This window comes from Sciurus carolinensis, chromosome 8 (genome assembly GCF_902686445.1).
Source record: "Sciurus carolinensis chromosome 8, mSciCar1.2, whole genome shotgun sequence".
In the NCBI taxonomy this organism is placed as follows: domain Eukaryota; kingdom Metazoa; phylum Chordata; class Mammalia; order Rodentia; family Sciuridae; genus Sciurus; species Sciurus carolinensis.
In genome coordinates this window covers 80,745,662-80,768,881 of record NC_062220.1, presented here as the reverse complement: position 1 = coordinate 80,768,881, position 23,220 = coordinate 80,745,662, and the positions used below count along the sequence as shown (strand labels likewise).

At 37.2% G+C, this 23,220-nt stretch overlaps 1 protein-coding gene across 1 annotated transcript in view; it reads right to left on the bottom strand.

The window, feature by feature from the left end:
* Abcb5 (ATP binding cassette subfamily B member 5) overlaps window positions 1-23,220 on the bottom strand; it is a 146,089-nt gene that overhangs the window by 8,705 nt on the left and 114,164 nt on the right. The window contains 5 exon segments of the mRNA XM_047561242.1: window positions 1,590-1,787; window positions 4,705-4,861; window positions 16,249-16,389; window positions 17,208-17,308; window positions 19,713-19,916. Of these exon segments, the coding sequence (XP_047417198.1) occupies window positions 1,590-1,787; window positions 4,705-4,861; window positions 16,249-16,389; window positions 17,208-17,308; window positions 19,713-19,916 (801 nt within the window).

Genomic DNA, 23,220 nt, shown 5'->3' with positions numbered 1-23,220 from the left:
GTTGGGGTCTGGAGTAAACCCTGGTGCTCTGTCCTGAAGTCAGATGGAAAATGACTAATCTCTTCCTCCACCATAAATGGAGCCCTTTACTGAAGCCTGATGACAGAGTGGGTGTGATACAACAGTCCTCACGTAGAGACATGCCATACTGCACAGAACCATGTGTATTCACATGGAGATGTAATAACGTTATAGCATGACTACTATGTGATGGGGACTCTTCAGGGAAATCATGAAAGTTGAAGCTCTTGCCCTCCTACAGCTCTCATATTTTAGCAGAGAGGCAGAAAATGCACACGCGCGCACACACACACATACACACACACACACACATTAACAAATTATTTAATACATTCAGAAAAAGAAAGTGCCAGGAAGAGACGGTAACAGCACAGGGACAGGGGGAAGGGAAGGAAAGCAGGCTTAGGAAAGGACATAGAACTGGGACATAAATGATGAGAAGCAGCCAGCAAGGAAGTTAGAGCGAGAACATTCTAGGCAGGGGAATAGCAAGAAGAAAGGCTCACAGGTGTGTTTAAAGGACATATTGACAAACGGTCCACCATGAGGTAGTGGGGGATATAAAGGAACTGGGAGAGGGAGGCTGGGCTAGATCCTGAGAGACTTTGACTAATGTTCTAGACTCTGGTTTATTTCCATTGCAGTGGGAGAACATTGGAGGGTTTCAAGGAGTGAGTGTGCTATACTTTGTCCTAATAGACCACTGATACCTGGTTTGAGGGAGTCCTTTTGGACAACTTTATTTTGCAAATATTCATTGAGAATTTGTGCTAGTAAAAAGACTGTAAATTGAGGAGAATGAGGAGTTACATGACTATCTGTGGCCTTTAGGAAAAACAGCTTTTTGGAGGAGGAAGGAGGCAGGATAGAAAGTGGTGTGTGTGTGTGTGTGTGTGTGTGTGTGTGTGTGTGTGTGTGTGAGAGAGAGAGAGAGAGAGAGAGAGAGAGAAAGAGAGAGAGAGAGAGGAAGTAGTGGTTGTGACAAAGAGGTAATGGAAATCTAGAATATAAGATATACAAGGTATAGTAAGATAAGTGCAAGGTAAGAAAAACAATCCTTGGGTTCATAGGAGGAAGAGGGTACATCGTTTTGAGATCAGGACCCACAACATAAAGAAGCAGATTCAAATGAGCCTTCATTTTGCCTAAGTTTTTGAGAGCTGGGAGGTGGGTTTGGCCAGCAAAACAGCAGAAGCCTGACCAAGGAGGTCAAGGAAATGATCATCTCTTAAACCAGAGCAGAATACAGAGGTTTGAGGTGGACAGGAAACCTGTTCTCCAGACCATATTCTTAAAGAATTTCATGACGTTTAAGTTCAAAATTCTGTTGCCAGAATAGTTAAAGAACCTTTAGGTCATTGTATTTAACTTCAAAGTCTTAACCATCATTTCTATTACTGATTTGCTTTGTCTTCTTAGTTAAGTCTGGTTGGGACAGAGATTATTATTATTTTTTAACTTCTGCATTGTTTGCCGTACCCAAACCAGTAAGGATGCTTATGCCCAAGTGCATGTTTAAGAATAGTCCTGTTATGCCCCAGATTAGGTGTATTTAAGTGCAGTCTTACCACTTGTCCTTTCACAGGGTCATAAAATCGCTGCAGAAGTTGAACAGAAGTGCTTTTCCTACAGCCGCTGCTGCCAACGAATGCTACTGTCTTCCCTTTCTCAATACTGAGGGATAGGCCGCGAAGGATGAAAACATCTGGGCGACATGGATAGAAGAAAGAGACTTCTTGAAACTCTAAGTTCCCTTCACATGTGTCCTATGAAAGGAAGTTTGGAAGGGCAACTTAGGAAGGCTGTAACACATGGTAGCACATTGGCTAAGCATTTCCTGAAAATTGTTTTAAACATCATATTCATTTCTGTGGAGCTCCTAAACAAATGCTGGTTTCCTTCACTTGTGTGTGTTATATATATATGTGTGTGTATAGTGTGTGTATATATATATGTATATACACACACAAGTGAAGGAAACCAGATATATATATCTTTTTCTTGCAGTGCTGAAGTTTGAACTCAGGGCCACATGCATGCTAAGTAAGCACTCTACCACAGAGCTACATCCCCAGGCCTTGTTTCTATTTTTATACCCATATTTCTTGTTCTCTTAACCACTGGAATTCACTGAGCTCCTAAAAAGCACTAGCTTCCTTCAGTTTGGCTACTCAGACAACAGTCCATTCTGCAGATTAGCTGTTTGGTCAGATGTTCTGAATAAATGCATCTTTCTTTTTTCATAATTTGGTTTGTGTTTTATAGACCTTTACTGATTAATTTAAAGAGTTGGGTCTTCATAAACTATGTGTATAAGTATTATTTTGTAAATCGGACTGTGTTTTATAGTTCATTATATTTTGAATTTCTCTTCATTTGCAATTGATTATTTGACAGTAACACTTGCCTAAAAGTTTAGTTTTCTGTTTCGATCTCTTTAGTGATTGATAATTTGTATGTAAGTCAATATTCACTATAACAAGGATGTCTTAAAATAACTTCTGGAACTATCAGTAAACTGATTATTAACTTTAATTTCATAGTTTTGGTTTATGAGATTTTGTGTTCTTTTGAACTTTGTGCTGTCCTCAGTTGCTTTGTATGTGTGGTTTGCTGAAGATTGAACCAGGGCCTTTCACATGCAAAGCAAGGGCTCTACCATTAAGCTACCTCCCCAGCATGCCTCCTCCCTGATTGCAGTTTAAGTATTACTAATTTTTGCTGCCAGTATAACATAAACTAAGAAGGTGTGTGTGGATGTGTGTGTGTTGGGGTGGTAGTGACAGGTGGACTTTCACATGGATTCTTACATTCAACTTTAACAGTTGTGTTTAATGAATTCTGAGTCCAGCATATGGGTACCAAGCAGGAGGAGCATCAAAATGTATTTGATATTATCCGGTTGTCAATGCAATGAACAGTTAAGATGTGATCAGGAGTTTTAGGAGGAGATGAAAATATCTGGAATGATATATGCCAAAATGAAAGTGTAGAGTAGTAATAGTTTAATTTTAGCTTATCCATTGTTTTCCATTTTGCCCCTGCAAAGTGAATATTATTTGCAAAAATTTTTAAAATACTGCAGAAAAATAGAGTGCAGGGCTGGGGATATAGCTCAGTTGGTAGAGTGCCTGCCTCACAAGCACAAGACCCTGGGTTCAATCCCCAGCACTGCAAAAGGAAAAAAAAAAAAAAAAAAGAAAAATAGAGTGCAATTATTTCTGTGTATGCTCTGGTGCTTTGAGGAAAGGCATGGAGAGACATTCTAAGAAATGCCTAGACTTTAATACCCTTAAAAATGTATTCTTACTATTTTAAATTGTGTTTATTGTGGAAAATTTTAATCATATATAAAAGTAGAGAGAAAAATATAATGGTCTTCCAGATGCCTATCACCCACCTTCAGCACTTACAAATATTTTCTAGTTTTGTTTGAATGGATTTTAATTTTGAAAAACAGAGGAAGTGATATTTAGTATTTGCATGTAGAAAAACGAAGATTAAACAAGTTAATTTTATAGTCTTTATGAGAAATATTTATATATTCTTTGCCAAGCATATAGTCCTTTAATGAAATATATTTGGGAGATGCTGTATTCCTATATTGTAATTTTAGAAAGAAGCAAGATATTGGTACTGTTATACATATACATCCTAAGATTGAAAAAAAAAAAAAAAAGCTTCCTATATACTTTACTTTCCAAAAGACAACATGAAATATTATTTTAACTGTGGTGTATCTTTGAACATTATTCTGTTAGTAACAATGGGAATTTGTTATGATAATTATGTCACTTTTGTGATACTGTATTGTTTTAAAGTGTCATGCAAACAAATCTATAAAATTCTAGAGAGATATAGTTTTAAATGAAAAATTTCTCTTAAATATAATCTATAATGGCTATTCCTTGACAATTCCTATCTTTGAATTTAAAATGTCTAGAAAGGTCTTAAGGAATATATATTTGTTGTATAAGACTATTATTGGGGGGTCTATTTTAGAATTATTTAATTATCTATTATCTCTCTTCTAATATTCACAGTCATTTAGAGTTTGTGGCTAAATTTTGAGTGGTTCTTTTTTTTTTTTTTTTTTTTTTTGCTTTTGGTGGTGGTACCCAGGAGCATTACTACTGGGCTACATTCCCAGCCCTTTACATTTTTTTTTTTAAATTTGAAGCAGGATTTTACTAAGTAACTTAGGGCGTCATTAAGTTGCTTAGACTGGCTTTGAACTTGAGATCCTCCTGCCTCAGCTTCCCAAGTAGCTGGGATTATAGATGTGCACTACTGCACTTGGCTAATTTCTTTTTTTGTCCTCCTATGTTTGTAGGTATATGAAATCTGAAGCAATAGGACATCGTTTACTTTGCACATATTATCAGAGAAAAAAAATGAATAAAGTCTAATACAAATCTTCATCCAAGACTAACACTGTTGCTATCTAAACAAGAACATTCTCATGGCATCAGGCAAATAAACTGAAAGCATTTATTTTAAACAGAAGAATATATTTTAGTAGTAGATACAAAAATCTAAGATGAGACTCCTTTCCCCCTTTGTAATCATAAAATTCTTTTACACAAACTTTTAACTCCTTCAGTTACTGTAACCATCTTTTGCAAAGTTAACAAATAATGCCTTCATGAAAAACTAGACACTTAAAATCATAGTTGTGTTTACTGGCTTTTTCCCTCTTTGACTGTGACTATCTATGGTTGGTTTCTTTTCCAACAAGGCGAACAGATGAGCAGCCCCAGATTTGGCCTTCGAATATTCAGGTACCAAAACAAGTGTCTCTCCCATGGCAATAGCTCCATATGCAATTGCAGTGAAAACTCTGCCAAAAGATAAAGCATTTGACTCTTAGGCCCATCTTAAGATAATAGAACTCCAAAACCAAAGGGAGAAGCGGGCACAGGACTCCAGCTTCCTGTCCTAGACAGTACCATGAATGCCAAAGAACCACCATGTTGGTTATTTTGGCATGTGCTCAGCATGCCAAAATAGCCATTGGAGCTTGGGTAATTTTAAAATGCCTCTTCTGATTAGAGACATGGATCAAAGACCCTGACGAGTGAGTAGAAAACTTCTTAGCCATCTTAAGTCTTGCTTGCTTGGAGATTTGACAGAGAATTCAACTGACAAAAGGAAGAATACGTCTCCAGTTGTTATCTGAATTGACACAGTAGATAAGATGTAGGTTTTTTCTTTTTTTGCATAAAATGTAGTGAGAACTGATAATTGAAGCTAAATGATTATCTGCCTGATGTGCTGCACTATTTAACAAATTATGAGGGTTGTACTTTCGTAGGTCCCCCAACCAAAATCTGACTAAGATACACCTTATCAAAGATTGAAAGAAGAGCTTTGATCTTGTAGGTTTGCTATAGATTATGATCTCAATTTCAAAATTTGCTCATTATAAAATGATAGTCGGAAAGTCATATTTGGAAGCACACTGAATATTCAGTTATAGTATATCATGTGACCATGGTTAAATGTTTTCCTCTTATGAAAATACTAATCTGGAATGAAAAACAATGCATTCCATCCAGTAACAGCTAAAAGTATAATTCAGCTAAAGTTGGACAAGTCTCACTAGCAATATTTCAACATTAGGCAATAAAAGGACATTGCTGAGCCCAGTTGCTTGTTTGCTGTGCTGAATCCCAGCAAGGTAAACATGTCTGGGTTCCTTGTGAATTTTTCCCTCAGTGTATGTAACTTGTGAATTTCTCCTCTTTTGAGTTTCTCACTCAGTCCCTACCAAAGTGTTGCAATCTGTCAGTGATCTGGACCTTAGATCCTGAATCTTTTTGGTTTTATGAAGATTAAACACAGCATAAAACATAAAAGCAATCAGTCTACTGGGATGTCTCTTGCTAAAATTTTTCGTCAATAATTCTATGATGCTAAGGCATTTTTAGTGCTAATATTTATAGAAATTGTTTAGAGCTCAAAATGCCATTCAAAATGTTTGATACCCAGCTATAAACATCAGAGTTAAGTAGCTCAGAGTTTAATGAAATGTTCTTAATACAAAGAAAAATCTGTCTGTATCAGACTTAAGTCTAGTCTATCTAAGAATATGCTGGGAGGATAATTGGATTATGAGTCTGGAGATCTGGATTTGAAACCCACAGGGGTAGAGTTCCTCAGAAGTCAACAACTAAGACAATACGTTCTTCCTTTGATTTGAGATGAGCCAAAATATCTCTCTGTCCTAAAATTACTCAAAATTATTATAAACAGAGCTCTCTCAAAATGGAAATACTACTGAGAAGGGACAGTGGGAGGGGTTTCAATCTAGCCCTCATGCCTCTGGGAGGTGAATGACCCAAAGGATGGGAAGGGACACCACTCAGTAGAGAAGGGACAGCACTCAAAAACTTCCTGCTACTGCCTTTATCATAGGAGCGCTGAGGGAGGGCTAGAAGGTTGGGCCCATGCTGAGGAGCCTGGGGGGCATGTGGACTGTGTGGTGATGGACTATCTGGGGGTTGAGTCAGGGACACTAATCTTCTTTACACTTTCTCCCAGATGGACTCCTTATAAAGGCAGGCCAAGGGCCGCACAGCTAGTACCTGGTTTGCCACAGAACCTGTCCTAACCTAGACAGACTCAATCACAATGCATTACACTGAAATTCTTTCCCACTCAACAAGTGTTTATCATGCAGCAACCAGTGCCAAACTCCCGAACAGAGTTTAAGAAGGTCTTCAAATCTGGCTTACACTCCTGGGGGCATCAGAGTTGAGAGCCCACCCAGAGAAATGCACAAGTCAGCTCTCCATGCCACTGTGGGCCTGGAGGCATTTCACCCATTACAGATATAGGACAAGGACAAATTTGCTAGGATGACAAATATTTTAAAGTCACTAATAATACATTTATTATATTAATATTAATTTATAGTTGCTTCTGTGGTCCCTTCATGCCTATGAATAAGATTACAAGAAACATTCTGCAGTTCAGAAATGACTTGCATGTTGAACTAACACTTGAAGTAAATATGCTGAATGGGAATTAAACTTGAAATTTAACTTCCATGACCTTCATAAGCTTGAGTTATCATGGAAGAAGAAGTATGACCTAGATTTATACTTATATGGCACTGAATCTACAGTAGCAGCCTTTGGGTTGGCACAGGGTTGAGGGAGGATATTGAGCAGGAAGAGGTCTGGGTAAGAGCAGCCCAGCATCTTCAGATGTTCTGTTATGTCTTCCCCAGTGATAAGGGCTCTCTAACATGGATATTGTCAGTCTCACGATGTCAATCTTTTCAAACCTGTCTGAGCAATGAGTGAAATCCTGTCACATATCATTACTGTTAAGATAAAACTGGAATTTTATAAAAATTCTTTGGATAGACACAACATAAAAAAGTATAGAAATGAACAATCCTAGTTTTAACACAACTGATCCAAACAGGAATAATCTGCACAGTTATGAGTTCCAAGAGATTTGAGTCCTCTGAACCCTACTACCCTATCCATTTTGTATACATTTGGTGATTTATCCTGAGAGGAGGTTTAGTGGCACTGAAGCCAGACCATTGGGATTACATCTGATCTCCATTGTTTACTTACTATCTGTGTGACCTAGGGAGTTTTACTCGACTTCTCTGTGCTTCTGTTTTCTTACTGGCAAACAGAAGATAAGAATATCTACATATTATAAAGTTGTTACAGGATTATTAAAAGAATTAAATATGTAAATAATGTACAGTGCTTAGTATAGTGCCTAGAACATGAGTGCTCAGCAAATGTAAGTTTCTTTATTATTCCTTTCATGGAATGAGAATCAATGAGATACTTTCTGTTAGAAAATAAGCCCTCACACTTCTGTAGAAATGTATTAACACAGCAGATGAAATCACTTTAGAAGTCGCCACTCAGTAAGTTTTTCTCTCATGGAAGGGAAGGCAGAATATCTTTCTTCCCAGAAGTAGTTATTAAATGAGTCCCATGCTCATTCTCTTTTCCCCCTCATCCATACAAAACCAGAGACCCTCTTTTGTGGAAAGTCCTTTCCACAAGAGATGGATGGAAAAAAATAAGCCCCTGAGATTTATCTGGCACTCTGGATCTTACAGGATATTTTCATATACAAAATACCATGGGATCACTCAGGAGATAATGAGAGCAGAAACTCATACCACTTAACAAATAAGGAAACTCCAGCTCAGAAACACTATGCCATTGGCCCAGGACCACAGTCATGCAACGCTTCAGCAGTACCATTAGCCTCTTGCTGGCTGCGTGTCTTCCTATGCAGTGCTCCTTCCAGTGAAAAGCTGACCCAGTGACCTTTCCCAGCACATTGTCTCCCCATCTTGGGATCTTCACACGTCCTAGACACTTACTCTCCCTTGGTTTCTGTCCTTGGATCCCTTTGGTGGTGAATCTGGACTCTACCTTATTCTCCTCTCTTCCTGAAAACCTCTGAGGAGCAGCCAGGCAGGAGCTGGGCTGTCCAGACAGTGAACAAGAAAGAAGTCTTTACTATTTTCTTTGCTTTAGTCAACTAGGTCTACTTCCCTAAAAACCACGATGACAGATGACACACCAGTTCTTCCATGCTGCACGGCCTCTAAGAGCAAAGATGGCGGTGGAGGCCCAGCATGCTTCTTTCATGTCTTAGTATTTCAAGTTATCAAATCACTGTTAACATTTATTGGAAACATACTTACATTGCTCTTTGGACTGATAACCACATTTAATATCAAAAGTCCAATATTATTTCCTCTCAGGAACTGCAGTTAGATTTTAGGAGGAGTAGGCCACAAACACACGGGCTGTCTGGCTCTGCTTCTCAGGTAGTTTTCAAAGGCCTGGTTTTTATTATTACTGTACGTACTGTCATGTTTTGATTTTCTTTTATGTGTTTGCTGTACTTAGCTTCTAGCCAATACATATAGCAAAGAAGGATGCAACTCACAGAGGTAGAGGAACGTCACCAAGTCGGGTGTGGAGAGTTACAGCAGAGGCTGGGCCCCAGTGCTTGCTGAACTACATTGCAAAAGGCAAGTGAGACTCCAGTCTGATAGCACTAATATAAAATGGGACAGGAGAAAATAATTTGTAATTTTAAAACTCTGTACTTTTATAGTAAATTACTAAATCCAGTGTTGCCAGTTTAAGAAAAGGAGAGGTAATGTGTTTTGCTTCATACATGGATAGGGGACCCTAGACAAGAGATTTTCTAACTGCCTAATCCCTGGCTGCAAGACTGCAGAATAAAAATGTTACCATCTTATTTAAATGCTCATTTCAGAGAAACTCCTACAATAATCAAAAATGGAGATAAAAGGAGACCATTTTTTTTATATCTTAAGACATGCATGTTGCCTTTTTATTATTATTTTTTTCTTTTGAGGCTCTTTCTCTAAACAGACTTGCTGATAATCTGAGTACATTAAGAAATTCTGCTGTTAAAACTCTGGCGTGTGTTACTCATTCTAACCTGCACCTGGCTCATTAGTATTTCTTTCAATGGGAACCTCAGATCCTATACCTTGGAATGATATGAGATGTTTGATAAAATGCCTCATATCAACCTATGAATCAGACTTTGTGAGGGGAGATCCAAGCATCCACATTTTTTACCAGTGCCTTGATTTGTGAGTTGCGAAACCATTTGTTTAGAAAATGGCACAAAGAGATTTTTAATTATAAAAGATCATGGAAAATTCTACTAGAATTCCAATAGGAAGGAATTTCTTTGTAAACCTCTTCCATTCAGTTGGTTGATTAGAAAGAAAACCATCTTTCATTCTGAATTCTGGAAGTCACAGAATCTTCTAGGACAGGTATAATACAGTATGTCTGAATGATACTTTTGCACATTCATGATAGAAAGGATCATAATAGGTGTCTAAGAAGAATGAAGTTTTGGGGTTGAAGATAAATCTTATCTATTCCCATTATACACTGTACCCTTATTTCCCAGACAAACTATTTATGTCCATAATATAATACTATGGGCATTGTTACTCTGTAGTCTTTTTGAATAAAACCAAAAAAAAAAAAAAAAAAAAAAGCGATACTAGCTGCTATAGCTCAGACAACTCCCTGTTTCTTCTTTCCCTTGGGGTATAATTAATGAATAATTATCCTTATGTTAATTGTCCTACATATGTTCTGACACCTAAAATGCTTATGTCTTCAGAAGATGACCTTTTCAATGAATTTAATTAAAAGAAGTGTACTAGGCCAGTGTGTGTGTGCGTGTGTGTGTGTGTGTGTGTGTGTGTGTGTGTGTGTTTATGCGTTGGTGGCATGTTGTATTGAAGACTTTTTATTCAGGAGAATATTTCAGGGCTACAAAATACTCTAAGCAATAATACTAATACTTCTGTTCCATTTCTGTTAAGAATCAACCCACCTCTGGATATTCAAATATTTGTAAGACTAAGAAAGTATTACTGCAAAAAAATTTTTTGTGGAAATATTCTTTGAAGATTTGGCTAAGCATTGGTAATAATGATAGTAAATATATACTAAACAAAGACTGTCATGAACTTGAATTTATGCTTTGCTACTTGCTGATGATGTGACTTTGGGCAAGTTTAGTCTCGAGTCTTAATTTTTCCTATCTGTAAAATGGGAATCATTATATTTCAGAGTAAAGGATTAAGCAGGTAACACATGAGAAATCCTTAATACTGAGCAAAGATTTAATTGATAGTGATTATTATGAACAATGGAATGGTTGGAGTCTTGGGAGTTCCCTTTCAGGAAACATCCTCTTTGGCCTCACTTGCTGGCATGAAAAAGATTGACTGTGAAGCAAGATGTTGGCTAAGATCCTCAGTCGATTTCTTTCTATAGAAACCTCAAGTTGCATAGCTCGTGCACCAAACTAACTTCACAAGAACTAAGGGAATCAGGTGAGAGACCACAGAATAAAATGAAAATACTATTGAAGAAGACAGGAAGGATAGAGTTGCCTGCATCACCTCTCCCTCAACTCCACAAGGCTAAGCATGGAGAGAGACACATCCTTCCTGGGGGAGGGAGAAGAATTAAATCTAGTGCTCAGATTCAAAATCCAGTACTCGGCCAGCACATGAAAACCTTACCCCTGCCCCTAGGCTAGTGTGTATGACTGAGCTGCTAGAACTGTTAGACCAGGTGCTGAGTGTCACCAACCCTCCTCCAACCTTGGGTGGCTGAGCCACACGATTCTACCCACTGGGAGGCAGAGAATGAAAAATCACATAGAATTTTGTCTTGAAGCCCAGTGCTAGATCTGCTGTAGTGAGACCAAGCAGCCAGTAAAAATTGAAGGTCCCATAGACAGGCCAGCTCTAAACTAGCCAGCCTATGGGATCTTTAGCAATGGAGGCTCTAGACTGACCATGGCATTAGGCAGAGATCTGTGGGCTGGTGAGAAAGATTTGAGTTTTGGTCTGCATCATTTCCAGGCTTAGAGTGGGCCCCGGGGCATATCTGCCCTCCTGAGAATGTACCAGTTTCTGCAACAGGAGACTCAGGTGAAACCCAGTTTAATGTAAACCTTGATGGCCAAGGGACTATCTCTACCACCTGTTCTCTAACCTCAGGCAACACAGCTAACACCAGGCTTGTCCTCACAGAGAAAGCTCTAGAATTGCCCTGGCATCCAATGCCCAGGCACCTGCCCTTCCATGGGACAGACTCGTGTTTTGACCTGCCAGCTGTGGTGTGGGCCTCTGTCAACTTTAAAACCCTCAGGGTTGTGAGATTTAGGTGTGACCCCTCTTAGTCAGCCTGGGTGACCAAGGGACTGCCTTTACCAAAACTATCCAACCTCAGGCGGCACAGAGTGGTAAAGACCCCACTTACTGGGGGTAGAACAGGATAATAAGCACAAAATTTGCAAAGTAATGTAGTGCTGGGCTGGTGAAATATAAGCAGTGGGCAGATCCTAACAGCCCCCACTTCCAGGCCTGCCCTTGGACAGAGCCTCTGGAACGGCTCCAGTGCCAGGGGAAGACACCTGCTCCAGTTCATTGGACTTCTGCTCCAGTCAGCGTCACCTGTGGCTGGCTGCTGAAGGCTTGGGCCATGAGTCCACCTCAGCAATAGGTAGCCCATAGCAATGTGGGCCTTCTTCCCATCCCAGTGTTTTGCTGGTCTTGATGGGCTGTGGGGGGTCACAGTGTAGCTTGATGGCATTGCTGGCCACAGGTAAGACAGAGGTGGCTGGGGCTGGTCCACCCATGGTGACTCTGCCCAGAGCCAGGCAGAATCATAAAGCACCAGATCACAGGTCAGTCACCGTAGATGATGCATCTGGTCTACCTTGGCCCCAGGGAGAGGTTTGTGGGGACAGACTACTCATTCTAGGTACTCTCCTGTTTCTTTCTGAAAAACATATCACCAGGGTATTTGAGACAAACCTAGTTACTAGAGGATGGGGAAAATAGTTGGGAAAGGGGGAGGGATGGGAAAATATTGATCGAGGGGTACTGAGTTACAGCTAGAGCAAGAAGTTCTGTGCTGTTGCATAGTAGGGTGACAGTAATATGCTATATATTTTAAAAAGCTAGAAGAAAGAATTTTAAAGCTTTTTGCCATAAATGAATGAAAAATTTTGGAGATGAATATGTTTAACCTAATTTAAACATTATGCAAAGTATACATGTATCAAAACATATCACAGCACCCCATTAATATGTATAATTCTTATGGATCAGTTTCAAAATAAATTTAAAAAGATAGTGATCAGCATGATTTTGAGGTTGTATCATTTTTGAATTAAGAACTTTCTCTCCTTAGTTTCGACCCAGGCAAATCTTGGTGTGAGAAGGAGATTCCCAGTTACACATATCATAGTTTTACGTACTTGACTGTAGGATCAGTCTCCTTGTTCACACACCTGGTGTTAGATGGATGAATATAGAAAGGAAGAAAAAAATTTTTTTAAATCTGTGAAAAACAGGAGTAGTGTCAAGTCGACGCTGGAGGCATATTTTTACTTCCTTTATTTATTTATTTTGTGTGTGTGTTGCTGGGGATTGAACCGAGGGTTTCAAGCATGCTAGGCAATTACTCTGCCACTAAGCTATACTCCCAGCTCTCTTCCTGAACTTTTGATTCACTTATTCACTCAATAAACATTTAATATGTGCCATGTCAACCTCTTGTTGTGGAATTTAAGGAAACATTCGTGAACAAGATAGGCTAAGACCTGTCCTTAGTGGATGCACTCAATAAATACAGAAAAGAAAGGCAGTATCAGATAGCGATGCACTATAAACAAATTAAAACATAATAATGGGAAAGATGAGGAGGGAAGGGTAGGGGGAACACTTTAGTTCATCAATGAAAGCCCCTCTGAGAAGCAGACATGGGAGTAGAAGCTTGGTAAGAGAGAGGACTGGCACACACCTGGGGAGTGACATTCAGGTAGATAGAAGAGCCTGCAAAGTGTACAGACACAAAGGTGGGGTGTGCCAGGGACAGAAGTGGCAAGTGTGGGGCTGGTATATATTTCACAAAGGGGACAGGGATGGATGAGGTTGGAAAGGAGGGTAGAAACCCCATCATGTGGGGCTTTTAGGTCATGGTATGGAATTTTATTTTATTCAAATTTTTAAACAGAAAGTTATTATAGTATTTTAATAAATCAGGACATTGGTTTAATGGTTTAAAACATTTAATTCTGTTTGGGACCCATTAAGATATTTTTAGACATTCAAGTGGGGGTGTCTAGAAAGTAGTTGGATAAGAGTCTAATGCTCAGGGGCAGGGTCAGAGATGGAAATACAGAGAAGAAAGGTCTTAGGACATTAGATAAGAACATTGGTGAGAATGTATGGATGAAAGTTCTGAGAGCTCTAAACCCTTCAAAACAGAGAAGCCCAACAGAAAAATAGGAGCCAGTTAGGCCAGGAGTGAGAGCTGGAAGGAAAGTGTTTCAGGAAAGATTTGTCAAATGTCCCTGAGAAGAGACATCACGTTAGAGGAACCTGAGAGCTGAAGTGGAAGACTGTATAGGTGGAGGTCAGTGATGACCTTGGCCATGAGTCTTTCCAATAAATGTGGTGGGACATAATAAGGCTTGCCCAGAGGCAGTTTAGGAGAGATTAGAGATGAGAAAGTGTCCAGAGCAAGAATAGGCAACCATTTGAAATCTATTTGAGATCTGGTTGCAAAGAAGAGCAGAGACCTTGGAGATGGATAGAAGGGGACTTAAGGAAAAGACTTCTTTGTTTTCTTTCTTTCCTTCTCTCTCTTTCTTTCTTTCTTTTTTTTTTTTTCTTTTTCTTTTTGCTTTCTGAAGACAGGTGCTTATAAAGCAAAGAGAGAGTAGTGTTAGAGAACTTGAAGAGAAGACATGAACATCTTTTGTGAGAGTTTGTACAATCACCTGATACCCTACATTCGTGTGACTGTTTAATTGGCTTGCTTTCTAATCCTCAAAACCAGTTATGCTGAAAGAATGGTTCCCTGGGGATTTGAGAAGGTGCTAAAGTTTAGAGCAACACAAGGACATTTTCTGAGTTTCAAGCAATTGGTTTGTAATCAAACTTTTGGAGTATAAGTAAATTTTAAGCTTGGGAGTGCCTACACTACATTAGAACCAAGGGAATTCTGTTGATTAAATGGGAGCCTATGAATTGAATAAATTAATTTATGTGATGCCAGATTTTGCTTCTTCTTAATCTGACTAATTAGTCTATGTAATCAGAATGAAGCCCAAGGCTACATGCCATAATTGTTTATAGGTTCACACGGGTAACACTGCCTGCTGTTTTAGAAGCTAGGAGAACAAAGTAGAACAGGGACCCTGTGTCTTTCTGTTGAAATTTTAAATACAGATATTCCATTGTATAAGAAAATCTCCCTTCAGGAAACTGCTAAGTACTGTTCTGTGCTAAACTGTTTTATCTTACCTCATCATTAGGTATGATTCAGGAAAACTGGATTGGTGAACTGTGGATTGTTTTCTTATCAGTGCCTAGCAAAGAAACTTCCTGGGAATCTTAGTCTATGCCGAGTAAAGGAAAACATTTTCATGTGATTAGAAATTAAAACTGATTCCAAGTTTTTCTGAAACAATTTGACTTCAAATGAGTTCAGGCCATTTTCTTAAATGGAACATGACCACAAACACAAACATGTGCCACCATTGAGGTTATTCAAAGAAACATCCTGAGACTTGGAAGGCAGCACCCAGAGAGGAGTTCCCAGGTGTTTTCTAAGCGGCAGCGTTCTGGGAACAGGTATAATCTCCCAAGTCGTCATTCAGAGGAGTTCTTGCTGATTGTTGCTTTGAGGTACATGTTTCAGTGAACTTGTTAAAAAAACAGAATACTATTTGTTGAGTCAGATATTGTATGGATTTTCTTTAGCTCTAAATGTTTAGTAATGACATTTATGATAAAATTAGCAATTAATTTTGAGTGTTCATTCTAAGTTTCCTATTTCTGACATTTTACACATAGGAAGCTCAGAATGAACAGTCAAAATTAAAATTTCTAATTTCAGTTAGCTGCCTTTTCTATGAAGTTAAGAAATATCATAACTTTGTGAACTGAATTCTAGAATACAAGCTTCAACCAATGTGTTGTGAAAGGAAGCCTCACTGGCAATCACAACAACTCCAAATGTGAATTTTCTGAAGGGGAATACTCATTTATATGCTCTGTTTTCTGAAGTGTTTACTTAGCAAAGAACTCAACCTTACTGATTTGCAGTCATACTTAATGTATTAAGATATTCATTCTCAGAATTCTCTTTCATTCTCTTCATTCTCAGAATTCCATAAAGTCTTGCAAATTCCCTGTGGAGTGGATATCATGAAGGCATATGTTGCTCCTGCATTCCCACATTCTAGAAAACAGAATCTGTGGGTGATTCATTTGGGGATTAAACTTGGATTATTAGTTTATATAGGTATCAGTATTTTACCATTAAATATTTAGAGAAAGGTTAATATTCTTACAGATATTAAAACAACAAAAATAGCTTGACTTAATCATTCCACATTATGAGCATATATCAAAACATCACATTGTGCCCTATAAATTCATAACACATAGAGTAATTTTCTGTCAATTAAAAACCGAACATATATATATGCATATATACAGATATAAGCATATATATATATATTTAAGTTTCTGAGTACACCTCTCCCACATATGTGATTTAAATGACAATCCTCTCTATAAACTAGACACCTTCAGCTAATATGACCCACGTACAGGGTCTTCGTATATACATAACTTACATGAACATGCCCTCTGGTGTCATTCGTCCAACTTGAACTAAATAGGCTCCAAATGGAAATGCTGCTGCATAGGCAAAATACACAAAGGCATGGCTGAATGCATAGCAGCTTCCTATGATTTGTGCTTTCTTCAAGGTATTTCTGAAATGCATAATTTACCAAATAATGGTACATGAGTTGTAGTCAGATGAATTTAATAAATATAGCATAATGAATATAGTACTTTGAAATGTTATCATTTGGTGGATATGCATTTTTCTAAGGATTAAATAAAATGTGATTTTCTTTTTTACTATTGAGAATTATTATAGAGAAGACAGATGGTATAATGATTTTCTCTATAGTGATATGCTTTATAGTTTGGTTTAACAAAGATGTCTTTATTTACTTTCGAATGAATGAACAAAGTCTGTGATAGGATAATGAAAGAAATATGGTTTAGAGCAATGTACAATTATTCTCTAATTCTCTACCATAATCTCGCATTAATAGAATACATAGAGGCAATTAAAGGGTGGTATCAACCACAGGCCTGAGTGCAGAAAGGTATAAAGAAACACAGAATGTCCCTAAGTCAGTGTGTTAAGGAGGACTAGTTTAATGAATAGGTTTGCCGTACATACATTTGTTTTAAAGTGTAAACTATCCTAGAGATTTAAAGTAAAGGGATGCATGCTCTTTATTTCTTGAATATGTTACTTCCTCAATCTTCTTTCTGGTTAATAAGACATGTGTATACTTTAGTGACGTGGAAGACTTAAAATGTTCATTGTAATTGTGTTTGCCCTTGAATTTTCTTCATGTCTTCTTAGTAAATTCATGTGAGAAATTATGACACACCATTCTTAGGAAAGATTCTAGAGCAGGTGGATTGTTAGGCAAACTGCTGGAGCATTCGGGAGCAGTGGCTTTACAGGATAGCACACAATCAACATCGCTGGGATGAAATCTATAGTCACCTGTGTTGGGTCTGAAGAGTCTCTTCATATGTTTGCTCAAAGACTTTCTCTCTTGTTAATGACACTATAGTATGAATGTTCTCCACAGCTTCAATTGCTATCTTATAAAATAGGATAATACAATAAAGAAATAAAATTAGCAATGCCTATACTTTTCCTGGTAGTGAATTCTAGTCACTTATAATGGAGACATAGTAAAAATATCAAGTCAGTAAGATTTTCTGACAAGTATTCTTACCTTCCTTCCTCCATCTCCAAAAATAAGATTCAAAAAATACATTTTGGGATAATAAGCTTGAGGAACAATGTTCTTGAAAAGATTTAGTGTACCAAGTTTAGCCCCCTTCAAGTCTTTACTGAATTTCAGTTTAAATTGGTTCCACAGGCTGGGGAATAAATCATTAGTGAGCTTTATGTTCATAGGCAAAGAAGTTTCTTATAAAATATGAAATGATTCAACTAAAAGATAACAAAGAATCAAATAAATAATTATTTTATTCTAGTTCAGAAATGCAAATAGCCACTAATAAGGGCTCAGGAACATTTCAATATGGTATCATGCAATGTGGCTATAAAATTACTTATAAGATAAAATCATTTCTCATTTTGATGTCTGTGAATTTAAAAAGATATTGAATTCAAATATAATTAATGCTTCTCCATATTTATAAAGTTTTCAAAAAGAAAGTGTAATCACATGGGATCCCAAACAGAGGAGACTTTTGCTTTAGAACTATTTGGACACGAGAACAGAGGTTGGTTAGAAAGAGAAACTTTCCATTTTCTCATTTTGTTTCAGACTGACTCTGTAGGTTGTGGGACAGAGGACCCAGGTAGACACCTAGCATTATTTGAAGGACAACTTGGGTTGCAGGAGGGACTAGATTTCTGAATTGTGGTTAGGACACCAGGATACTGCTTTCAATTTTGATGTTGAGTTGTTTAAAATTCTCATTAATTTCAAAATAAACTCAAAGAATACTTTTGTTCTAAACATATTCTGTAGTATGCAAGAAAGATGGATATGAATGCTGAAGCTTCCTTTGAGGGGGAAAAGAAGTGAACAACGACAAAAAGCCTTCATGATTAATTTTGACAAAGAGAGAAAGATCATTACAGACACTTAGAAAATAATGCAATCTTTAAAAATAAAGTCATTTTAAGTTTGAAAAACAAAATGTTTGATGATCTGTTCAAATCTATACATATAATTAAAGAAGGACCAGAGTGTTTTATTGGTCTATATTCTAAATTTGTCTTGGTAGCCTAGTTATTGAAAGCTATAGGGAAAGAACTCAGTTTGCCTATTTGTTAGAAGTTATTAATGATGTAGCCTGAGATTACTTTAATGATACAAAAAAGAAAAGTCAAAGGGATATATAACTAAAGCTCATGATACAAAAAATAAGAGAGGAAAATCTTATGTTTCATTAGTTTAGAAATTTTGCAATTTCTAAATTTTTAAATCACACCACCTAGGCTAAATAACTGCCCACTGCCTCTGAGGCAAATATTTGCTAAGTAGTTAAATCTGCATAACACAAGCTGACATTCCAGGGCCAGGCACATCAGATTAGCTGAGTCCTGTGCTTGGCCTCTCTGCTCACGAATATTCATGGTCTTTATACTGATCTAGCTGTGATCCAGTCACTTTGATACAGACCATAAAGACATCTAAATCATTTTGATATTCAGAAGATGCTCACCACTGTGTTAAATGATCATGGTTACCTGTGTAACCATACTATGAGAGGAATAGCCAAAGACCTGGAATGTAAGGCCAAGAGAAGACTCAGTATCTTCATGATGCAGCTTCTGAAAGACTGTCATGAACTCAGGTTTTGGACCTTTACTAAGATGAAAGCCAAGACGAGCAGGATAGAAGTCATCCAAACTAAATTTAAAAAGCCCAAAACTAACAAAACCCCACAACCCCCCCAAACAAACAAACAACAACAACAAAAAAGCAATAAATGCATTATTACCTACTACCAGGGCTATCTAAGGGTAGACTGGGAAAGTAAGGCACTGCCTACCACTAAGGGAAAGAGTGGGTGCTAAATAATGTCCTTTGTTATTATGTGCTTCCTCTTTTCGGACACTGTTCTAAGTGTTTTCCATTTACTAATGCTGTTTTGTGTGATACACAAATCTGTAAGTGGATACTATTATTCCCATTTACAAGTGAAAAAACAAAACGTTACAGTTCACATAACATGCTCAAATGACGTATTTTTTAGTGACAAAGTGAATTCTAACTCAGCCAATATGACTCCAGATCCTGTGTTCTAATGGACCCTATTGCCATCCCCTGTCTATACCCCGTTCTACACAGTTCTGCTGTCTCTCTCACACACACATATATATTATGTATGTGCATGTATACACACATACATACCACAGTCCACTTTACAGATTCCTAAAAGATGAGGTTGATATAAAGATGGGAGCTCTGATTATTTTTCTTTTAAAATGTTGTACTGGTAATAATAGCCTTCATTTTACCTTTCCTGCACGCTTAAGTTCTTGCTTATCCTTGTTGGCAAATCCAGTCATTGCTGCGGTTTCAATCATTCCTGTTAGAGCAAGTACTGGAGCAACACTCAGAATTAAGAGTGTCATCTCCCATCCATATACAAGGGAAATGATAACGGACAGTCCCATGTTGGTTGCATTCTGCATTAAGACACCGACCCTTGCACTTGTTGCCTAGAATTAGACATATTTTGGGGGAAAAAGTCAGTTAGCCTTAAACTTACAAGATTTCCTCTTAGAGTTTCCTCCAAAATAAGGCAGGCTATATTTATTTATTTATTTATTTAGGATTTATACTTAGATTTATACTTTGAATTTATACTCAGATATTAAATAAGACAAATATTTTTAAATGCCCTTGACTTAGGAATTGTGTTTCATTTTTCTGCCTCAGGTCCGATATTGAGATGTCCACATAAGCTAGCATTCAGTGTGGTGGACCATAGTAGAGAAGACTATATAAAAGCAGGATAGAAACAGGCTCTCCGAAATTATGACCTGCTTAGAGGGAGACTTTTCTGTTCCTTTGTTTGAGATCTCCCTGTAAATAACTCTGCAGGATTTTACACTCCAATCTGAGTTAACTGTATTGCAAGTTGGAGTTACAGGACTTCTCAATGAAATCTACAGTGTATACACACACGCATACTGGCATCCTACCTCTCAATCCTAACTTAGAAACTCTTAAAGAAGTTGATGTTTGAACGTAGGAGAATCATAGTTACTGTTAAAAAAAACTAACTTAAAAAAATCCAATCTTTAACTAAGCATTCTTCACTTTCACTGTGTATAAAGTTGTGGTCCCATGTATTGGGAATTTTATGGGAAAATAAATATTTTAATAATTAGTAACATGAAAGTACCAGTTTTACATACATACAAAACAGATATGTATTTAAAATTTAAGGCCTTGAAAAGACAGTTTGAATTATGTTATGAATTCTTCATGAAGGTTTTATATATTCCATTTCATGAAGAGTAAAAAGGAAAAGAATGTTATATTTTAGCTTGTATATTTACTAAAATTGAATTTAATTCATCTTTAGTAATATTCTAAAGGCAAATAATTAATGTCTTAAAAATTTTGCTTTATGGAATCTGTAAAATTAAGATTTAGTATATTTTTTAAAAGTTTTAAAATTTGTTCTAATTAGTTATACATGACAGTAGAATGCATTTGACACATCACACATAAATGGAGTATAACTTCTCATTCTTCTGGTTGTACATGATGTAGAGTTACATGGGTCATGTAATCATACACGCACATAGGGTAATAATGTCTGATTTGTTCTACTATCCTTTCTACTCCCCTACCCCCTCCTCTCCCTTTACTCCCCTCCGTCTAGTCCAAAGTACCTCTATTCTCCCCCCCACCTTATTGTGAGTTAGCATCCACGTATCAGAGAAAAACATTCAACCTTTGGTTGTTTGGTATTGGCTTATTTCCCTTAGTGTAATATTCTCCAGTTACATCCATTTACCGGCAAATGCCATAATTTCATTCTCCTTAAGATCTTGTATATTTTTGGTACATTTATTTTTCATTCATGAATTCTATCAGTGAAGATATTATAATCATCAAGGAGTGTGACTCAAGCCATTTGGATTCACACTGAATGTGCTTTGGAATACAGTGCTTTGTGTTGGAGAGGCAAGAGCTGATATGGAAAGGCCCACATGGAGAGGAGAGAGGAGGGCAGAAGCGAAAGCAGACTGAAAGAGGCCAAATTAGGAAGGAATGAGAATGTCAGTCACCATAATTTTCATACTATAGTTGTGGCTAATATGTAAAGGTGCTCAAAGAACAGCCAACACTTACTGAGCACAAAATAAGTACTTCACCTTCACTGTCTTGTAACAATCTCTTTTTAATTTTTGTTGCAGTACTGGGAATTGAGCCCAGAGCCTCATGTGCATTAGGCAAATGCTGTCCCCACTGACAGGCTACATCCCCAGCCCTTACAAAAATCTTGTAACAGTGCTAGGAGACAGATACTATCACTATGCCTGAAATGCAAATGAAGAAACCGAGGTAGAAAGACAAAATAACTTGCCCTCAGTGGTTCCATTTCTAACTAGAGGATAAAGAACTCTTTGTTCTTTGAATCATTTGGGAGTAAGTTTCTGACCTCAAACCAACCCTATTGTCCTCTGCATACTCATGGATGATTTCTCATGACCAAGGTCATTCTCTCTCTTAATCAAAATCAGAAAATTAATATTTGATACATGATTGCCATCTAACCCTAAGACTTAATTCAGGTCTTGTCAGTTATCTCAATCATGATATCCTTTTATAGCAAGAGGATATCCAATTTGGAATTGCCAACTCCATTTAGTTATTATGCCTCTTCAGCTGGTTTTAATTTGGAATAGTTCTTTATTCTAACCTTGATGTTCATGACTTTGAATTTTTTGAAGATTATAGGCCAGTTATTTGGATGAATGTTTCTCAATTTTGACCTATCTTATATTTCCTCATGATTAGATTCAGATGATGAATTTTTTTGGCATGAGTAACACAGAAGTGATTCTGTATTCTCATTCCATCTTTTTAAGTGACACACAATTTTGATTGGTCCTGTTCTGGTAGTGTTTACTTCTATAATTAATTAAATGGCATCTTCTACACTTCTCCATTGTGAAGCAATTTTTTCTTTTATTAACTAATAAATGCTTTGAGGTGTTGTTTTTGGAGCTATACCAATATTCAATTCCTTATTAAACTTTTTATTTATTTTGTAGTATGAACTAGGTTCTTAGTATTGTTTCATATTTTTATCAATTGGTTTATAGGTCTCTAAAAAAAAAAAAAAAAAAAAAACCTGGGGAATTGAACCCACAGGCACTTAACCACTGAGTATATCCCTAGTCCTTTTAAATTTTAAGACAGGGTTTCACTAAGTTGCTGAGGGTCTCACTAAGTTGCCCAGGCTGGCCTTGAACTTGCCATTCTTCTGCCTCAGTCTCCCAGGTCCTGGGGTTACAGGAGGGAGCTACCACCCCCAACTAAGTTTTATTTTGATATACAATTGTCCCGGATGTAGCCAGGAAGTCGTTTCATGTTGGCTTTGATGTCTTTTGACATCATTCTTTGAATATGTCCTTATTTGCTGATATAAAATGATTTTTCAGGTTCATCTTGCACTACCTCTGCCATATCACTAAAATCAGTCATTTCTCCATACAGCTCTGACTCCTTTTAGTGGAGAATGTTATTTAACTGTCAAGATACAAAACTAATTATGCTTATTATTTGTGGGCAGGACTGAGAAGTTTATGTCAATGTGTATGGATGGATGCATGCACACATTTACATCTATATATTTTCTTCTCTATTTATATTGAAATGTATAAATGTATAAAGGCTTTCATCAATAAAATCTACTTTTAATCCATGACTAAGTAACCTGTCTAACCTTAAAAAAATTCAAATCTGTAAAAAAAATGATCAATTATTCAATAACTGCAATTC